Consider the following 8,139-nt stretch of genomic DNA (forward strand, 5'->3'; position numbering starts at 1 on the left):
CTAACGACTCCAAAAGTTGAGAATACGGGTAACGATGATCCGAAAGAAGCATACAATAGAGCTCCAATTTTCAATGGAGAAAACTATGTTTAATAGAAGGATAATATGCATGTTTATTTAATGTCAGTATACAAAATGCTTTGGGTATCTATCATTGATGGACCTTTTATCCCTAACAATGAAGACGCGTTTTCTCCACTTAATCAACACACTAGAAATTTTGGGTAAATCTCTTTCTAACAAAAATTGTGCTAAAAAAATTTTGATATCAATGTGCAGGGTATGTCTACCTAAGGTAACCGCCATTATGGAATTGCATGAACTAAATAATTTGGATGTTTCAACCTTTTTTGAAAAACTTAATGAGCGTGAAAATGATTTGAAAAGGCTCGTTGCAAGAAATGCAAATGCTAATAAAGAGAAAGTAAAATAAGAGAAGTCATACATCTTCTAAAAAACCTCCACGTCTAAGAGAAGGGAAGTAGAGGAAGATGATGAAATTTATGACGAAGATTCTTCCAAAGAGAAAGAAATGGGTTTATTCGTCAAGTGGTACAGTTGATTTATAAAGAAATATCGGCTCAAGCACTCTGACAAAAATCTAATTAGCTTTAAAAAATATAATTCACATAAGAAAGAAGAAAACAAAAAGGAATAAAACGTTACTTGTTATGAATATGGAAAATATGGTCATTATCATACAAGATGAAGGTCAATCATACCAAAGGTTGTAGAGCTTGTATCGCTTGGGAAGATGAAGAAAAAACTTCTTCCTCTTCTAGTTCGATTTTAGATGATAATGAATCTGCAAATTTATGCTTAATGGCATATAAAAGGATAAAGGCTTAGAAGTGTATGATTCTGATTCTGAATTTACACTGTCTTATAATAAATTGTCAAAAGTGTTTAGAGAAATGCATGTTGATGTCTTAGGTGCGTTTAAGAAAATATCTCATCAAAGAAAACTGATTTTAAAACTAGAGAGAGAGAGAGAGAGAGAGAGGGGGGGGGACAGAGAGGTTTTTGATCTTAATAGTAACTTAGAATCCTTAAAGGTATCTCATGCATCTCTCATAAGCAAGTCGTTATGTGTTTTGATATTTTAATTGAAAAGGTAGTTAAAATAGAATGTAACACTTATGCGGCTTTAAATATTGAAAATAGAATCCTAAAAGAACAAATGACACATGTTGTTTCACAATTTAACATTGTTTCTACATTTTTAAGTGATAGGGAGAACAATTTTAATAAAAAGATTCATTTTTCTAGGAAAGATAGAAGGAATATTTTATCGTAAGTTATATGTCATTATTATGGTCACAAATGTCACATTAGGCCTCTTTTCTATGTTAGGAATATCAAAGTTTCTAATGGTATTACATTATGGATAATTATGTTCTCTTTTACTAACCCTACAAGACCTACTAGTTGGGTACCTACCTTACATATTTGGCTTCTTATAGGATGGTATTGTCTCTACAAAAAGGATGTGGTTCCTAGATAACAGATTCTCAAGACATATGACGAAACACGCTTTGATGTTCGTCAAGTTTTTATCACAAAGAAAACGGTCATGTAACATATGGAGACGACAATAAAGGTAAAATTCTAGGATAATGTGTTGTGATAAATCCCCCCACAATAATTATGATTGGTGTTTTATTAGTTAAAGGTATTAAACATAACTTATTAAGTGTTAGTCAATTATGTGACAAGGGGTATTCAGCTCTCTCTCTCTCTCTCTCTCTCTCTCTCTCTCTCTCTCTCTCTCTCTCTCTCTCTCTCTCTCTCTCTCTCTCTCTCTCTCTCTCTCTCTCTCTCTCTCTCTCTCTCTCTCTCTCTCTCTCTCTCTCTCTCTCTCATGTTTTAAAATCAACTTTCTTTGATGAGATATTTTATTAAATTCCCCTAAGGCATCAAAATGCATTTCTCTAAAAGCTTTCGACAATTTATTATAAGACAATTTAAAATCAAAATCAAAATCTCACATCTCTTAGTCTTTATCCCTTTTATGTGCCATTAACCAAAATTTGCAGATTCATTGTCATATGAACTCGAACTAGAAGAGGAAGAACTTTCATCTTCATCTTCCCAAGCGATATAAGCTCTACGACCTTTGGTATTATTAGTCTTCGTTTTGTACGAGTTTTTACCATTCTTTTTGTTGCGCTTGCTAAGGCTCAGACATGTTGTATGGTAATGACCAAATTTTCCACATTCAAAACAAGTAACATTTTCTTCCTTTTTCTTTTCTTCTTTCGTATATGGATGATATTTCCTAAAGTTAATTAAATTTTTGTCAAAGTGTTTGAGCCAGTGTTTCTGTATATATTGATTGTAATGCTTGATGAATAAACTCATTTCTTTCTCTTTGCGAGAATCTTTGTCATAACTTTCATCATCTTCCTTTACTTTCATTCTCTTTGACGTGGAGGATTTCTAGAAGACGTCTGACTTTTGTTCTTTTACTTTCTTTTTATTAATGTTTACTTTATTTGCAGCGAGTTTTTTCAATTCATTTTCATGCTCAGTAAGTTTTCCGAATAAGGTTGAAAAGTCTAAAAAAATAGTTCGTGTGATTCCATAATTGAGGTTATCTTATGTTATCATACCTTGCACATTTATATCAATATTTTGCTAGCACAACTTTTGTTAGACAAAGATTTATCCAAAAAAAAAATTGCTTGTTGATTAAGTGGAGAAAACATGTTTGCATGTATTTCACAGTTTCACCGAATTCCATACGGAATAATTCATACTCCTCTATCAACATGTTTATTTTAGATTCTTTTACATCTTCAATACTATCATGGAGCACTTGAGTAGCATTCCATATTGACTGTGCAGTTTTATGATGTGAAGTTGAGAAATACACTTTCGCACTTAACAGAGAAATGAGTATGTTTCCTGCCTTCAAATCATGAGATGCCTCTTTAGTTTCTTTATTTGACCAATCCTTTGGAAATTTTATAGTAAAAATGCTATTAACTTCATTGTTAGGGATAAAAGATCCATCAGTGATAGCTACCCAAAACATTTTGTATACTGACATTAAATGAACGTACATATTATCCTTCTATTAAGCATAATTTTCGCCATTGAAACTTGGGGTTCTATTGTACGTTCTCTTCAGATCATCGTTACTCATATTCTTAACTTTTAGAATTGTTAAACCTTATCAAAACCTTAAGGCCAATTGTTGGAGGAGAATATGGATTCGAATAATCTAAAATGGAAAGAGGGTTGAATAGACCTCTTCAAAAATAGATTAATTTAAAAAAAAATACTTTTAAAAAGTAGAGTTTGATAATAAAAAAATTGTTTGGCAGGTAGTGAAATTTGTCATGCAAAATATATTATTTTTGAACTATGAGAAACACAATAAATATTAGATGAAAAATACCAAATGAATCGATATCTCGATTGACAAAAAAATCAATTTACATGAAATGTATAAAACAAGTATTTTCATACATCCCAAATTTTAATACATGATGAATTTGAAAAGAGACACTAAATCTCACATTGTTAAAGATCATGTATTAATTGAAAAATATATTAAATCTCATATTGCTTAAATTATATACTTTAATTAATTTACTTCATTATATAAAAAATACATGTTTTATTCAAAACATACCATAAATTATAAATTATGAATTTTTCCTTCCTCATTTTTTCTTATTTAATGTTTTGAAACTTTTTCCATTTTCTTTGCCTTTAGAATTGTTTTGTCTAAGAGAAATGCTAGCATTACACCAAAGTTTACAACCACACCGTATCTATATACTGTTATATTTGTATTTGTTTTTTTAAATATTTTTTTTTGTTGCTTTGATTTTTGTGTCACTAGAAAAATGATATGAAATAGATACGGTGTAAATATAGTGTAGGAATTTTAGTGGCAACATAGCACATCTGTTTATCTAAAGGGGCCATGTAAATATAGTGTAGGAATTTTAGTGGCAACATAGCACATCTGTTTATCTAAAGGGGCCATCATAAATAGATTGCATTGCACAATTTTAAATATGCCACAAACATTGTAAAAAAGAGCGATCATATCATTATTAAACAATTCATTTACTGTACAACATTCAGTTATCCTATCAATATTGTATTAGATTGTTTTATCCTAAAGACACGGATAAATAGACTCTATTGCACAATTTTAAATAGTGCTAGGAAAAATGATAAAAAGAGCGATAAACTGCACAATTCAATCAGTGATTTCTTCGGTAACATTTTTCAAAACCAATTTTTTTAATAAAAAAAACAATACAATGTTTTCATCATTTCTATAAATTCAGTTTATGTAAGATTAACATTCGATTTGATTAACAGGATTTTCAACACTCAAGGAACCAAGCCCATAACACGATCTAATACTACCATAGCAACACAAGCAAAGTGTCCAAAATGTTAAACCCAGAAATTTATAAGGCACCTTTTAACAGCAATTAAAACATGCAGAAAAGTACGCTCTAATACTACCATAGCAACACAAGCAAAGTGTCCAAAATGTTAAACCCAGAAAAAGGAATTGAGGTTGAGGTTGAGGTTGAGGGAGAAAAACACCACATTAATATCACAACACAAACAAAACACACTGTTCAAAATACTAGTGTTTAAGCTTCCTCCTCCTCCTCCTGAACTTCATCCTCATCTTCATAGTCATACCCCTCTTCATCCGCAGTAGCATCTTGGTACTGCTGGTACTCGGAAACAAGGTCATTCATGTTACTTTCTGCTTCTGTAAACTCCATCTCATCCATACCCTCTCCAGTGTACCAATGCAAGAAAGCTTTTCTACGGAACATAGCCGTGAATTGCTCACTCACCCTCCTAAACATCTCTTGAATCGATGTTGAGTTGCCAATGAAAGTAGATGCCATTTTAAGACCTGTTGGAGGGATATCACAGACGGTTGATTTTACATTGTTGGGAATCCATTCAACAAAGTACGATGAATTCTTGTTCTGAACATTGATCATCTGCTCATCAACCTCCTTGGTGCTCATCTTACCACGGAACATGGCAGATGCTGTCAAATAACGCCCGTGCCGAGGATCAGCGGCGCACATCATGTTCTTGGAATCCCACATCTGTTGGGTCAGCTCAGGTACAGTGAGAGCCCTGTACTGCTGTGAGCCACGAGAAGTGAGTGGGGCAAAACCCACCATAAAGAAATGCAAACGAGGGAAGGGAATTAGATTCACTGCCAGTTTGCGAAGATCGGAGTTCAATTGACCAGGGAATCGAAGACAACATGTAACACCACTCATTGTGGCTGAAATTAGATGGTTCAGATCTCCAACTGCAGCAAAACAACAAAATTCCCAAATTCAGATTACACAGATTATACATACATATACAATGCATATAAACAAACTACAACAGAAATCAATGCAGCAGAAACATAGGATGATGGTGAACTCACAGCTTGGAGTGGTGAGTTTAAGGGTGCGGAAGCAAATATCGTAGAGAGCTTCATTATCCAAAACCATACACTCATCAGCATTCTCAACCAGTTGGTGGACAGAGAGTGTGGCATTGTAAGGTTCAACAACAGTGTCAGATACTTTAGGAGATGGAAAAACAGAGAAAGTAAGCATCATTCGATCAGGGTATTCTTCTCTGATCTTGGAAATCAAAAGTGTACCCATTCCAGAACCAGTTCCACCACCAAGGGAGTGGCAAACCTGAAACCCTGAAAAGATTCCGAAACCATGTTAGCACCCTAAATTCAAGTAAACAAATCAGAGAATAATACCAATTAAAATTCAAATGCATACACGTCCCAGTTATATCACTAACTGCAGCAATAAACTAATCTATCACAGTGCATACGGAAGTCCAATCCTGTTCACATACTATAAGATTTGCAAGTAATTCAAAACAGAGTGAAAAAATTATAACATCCATACATACAATCTACACAATCAAACTAAGCACGGACACGAGAAACACTACACTAAAGTGACACTTCGATACTAATGAATAAATTAAACTTAACCACAAATATCTTGGATTGACATCCACGTTGTTGAGCTTATTTCCATAACAATTCAAATAAAAAAAATTAGCCTAAACACACATATATTTCTATGTCCGGATTATATTTTCTACAATTTAGCGTCATTCATACTTAGCAATAAAATATATTAAGTAATTACACACTGAATTGTTACGTAAAAAAACATAATTATGAAAATTATCAAGAACTAAAATAGTAATTGAAAAATGAACAGTAGAAGAATCAAGCAATATTACAACGGAAAACAAACACGGAAAAATGATTAGGAAAATTATCAAACTATGTAAAACAAAACCCGCAAAATTCGGAAAGAAAATATAAACCTTAACTATCAAAATCAGCTGTATAAAGAAATTTGAAGAAAGAATACCTTGAAGGCAGTCACAATTCTCTGCCTCCTTCCTCACGACATCAAGGACCGAGTCGATCAACTCAGCTCCCTCGGTATAGTGACCTTTCGCCCAGTTATTTCCGGCACCGGACTGTCCAAACACGAAATTATCCGGCCGGAAAATCTGTCCGTACGGACCAGATCTGACACTGTCCATGGTCCCTGGCTCCAGATCCATGAGAACAGCTCGAGGTACGAATCTTCCACAACTCGCTTCATTGTAGTACACGTTAACTCGCTCGAGTTGCATTTCAGTGTTCCCTTGGTACCTTCCAGTGGAGTCGATCCCGTGCTCCGCGCACACAACCTCCCAAAACTTGGCTCCGATTTGGTTCCCGCATTGTCCTCCCTGGATGTGAAGAATCTCACGCATCTTGAGTACTGAGTTGGAAGAACGAGTTATAGAGTGAGAAAGTAACTGAAGCGAGTTCTGGAGCGAGAAATGAAAAGTTCAAGGAGTAATGTTTAGCTAGTTCTATGCGATATGATCAAAGAAGAAAGAGTTTTATAGCGACTGATCGACGGCGTTAAGTGGGGCTCGGTAATTTAGACGGTACCGTTAGATTTAAGTGGGAATTTTGAAAAGGTGACGGAAATTTTGAATTTGATAAGGAAGCTTTAATCCTGTGCAGTCTTGCTTATTTGTTCTCGGTATCAGGGTTTACACGTGGACGGTTTCGATTCGAGTTTTCGGAATGATAAAACGGTGACGTTCGTTATAGGCGAGTGAAGAAGACGCGCTTCTTGAATTTCCATGTGAGATTTATGATCCAGCAAGTGTTTTTTTTGGCTTTGGGCCACAAAGCACGTGAAAAGCTAGCTGCACGTGATTGCGGGCTGGATCATATCATGTGATCAAAGCTGCACTTCTATTCTACTACGCTTCTAGGAAAAGCATCATGACTATGGATTCCACAATCACAAATTTTAGGCGTGACAAAATCGATTATATTTATTTAGTAAAAATCCGAAGAAAAATCACTCCGCGATGTGGGATGGATATAATTGAGGGCGCGGATTTAAAATTTGAATGTGTTATGCAAAAATGTGAGAATGGGGTGGGCGAGAAAATGGTCATTGTATTTTTTAATATTAAAAATATAAAATTTTATATTAACTTATGCGTATGACAGACACATTAGAGAATGCAAACTTAAATATTTAATTTATCTCATAAAGAAAAAAAAATTATAAATAAAACAGATATATTCAACGAATTAAATTTGTTTTGCCGCCCTAACAAATCTGTCGTATCTAATTTCAATATTTTTGTGATGGTTGATTCAAAATCAAATGTATAACATTTTAAGTTAAATATTAATATAAAACACCATAAAAAATTTAGATGTGTGAATGCCGGAAATTATGACAACAATGAATTTAAATTGCATGACTATGCTTTCATGTGGTAGTTAGATAGATCCATTTTTCCTTTCTTATATTTGTCAACTATAATTTATTGATAATACTTATAATATTTAGGAAGTTAAATATAAAGACAAATGTGATGGAATTATTATTTTTCTATATGGTACACAAGTAACTACTAAAACGGTCCATAAAATGAACCATATATGTATATTTGGATTTTGGACATATACTTTATAATAATGATCTTGTTTCCTTTGAGTCTGGTCCAACAAAATGGCAGTTATTGCAGTCAATTTTCCACCCTGGTGTGCAAACTTTTCTTTCACTCCAGCCAAAGATT

At 33.7% G+C, this 8,139-nt stretch overlaps 2 protein-coding genes across 2 annotated transcripts; both read right to left on the bottom strand.

Annotated features, from left to right (window-relative positions):
• Positions 1–2,019: 2,019 nt before the first annotated feature.
• LOC127096094 (uncharacterized) lies at positions 2,020–2,418 on the bottom strand. The gene has a single exon (XM_051034713.1). It carries the CDS (start codon positions 2,416–2,418, stop codon positions 2,020–2,022), a length of 399 nt encoding a protein of 132 aa, XP_050890670.1.
• A 1,993-nt stretch (positions 2,419–4,411) lies between these two features.
• On the bottom strand, positions 4,412–6,966 carry LOC127090975 (tubulin beta-1 chain). Its single transcript, XM_051029460.1, has 3 exons — positions 6,408–6,966; positions 5,441–5,710; positions 4,412–5,317 (listed from the first exon to the last, which is right to left on the bottom strand). The coding sequence occupies exons 1-3, from the start codon at positions 6,799–6,801 to the stop codon at positions 4,629–4,631; spliced, it is 1,353 nt and encodes a 450-aa protein (XP_050885417.1). The 5' UTR covers positions 6,802–6,966; the 3' UTR covers positions 4,412–4,628.
• Between the last annotated feature and the right edge of the window lie 1,173 nt (positions 6,967–8,139).

Source organism: Lathyrus oleraceus, chromosome 6, assembly GCF_024323335.1.
Source record: "Lathyrus oleraceus cultivar Zhongwan6 chromosome 6, CAAS_Psat_ZW6_1.0, whole genome shotgun sequence".
NCBI lineage: Eukaryota > Viridiplantae > Streptophyta > Magnoliopsida > Fabales > Fabaceae > Lathyrus > Lathyrus oleraceus.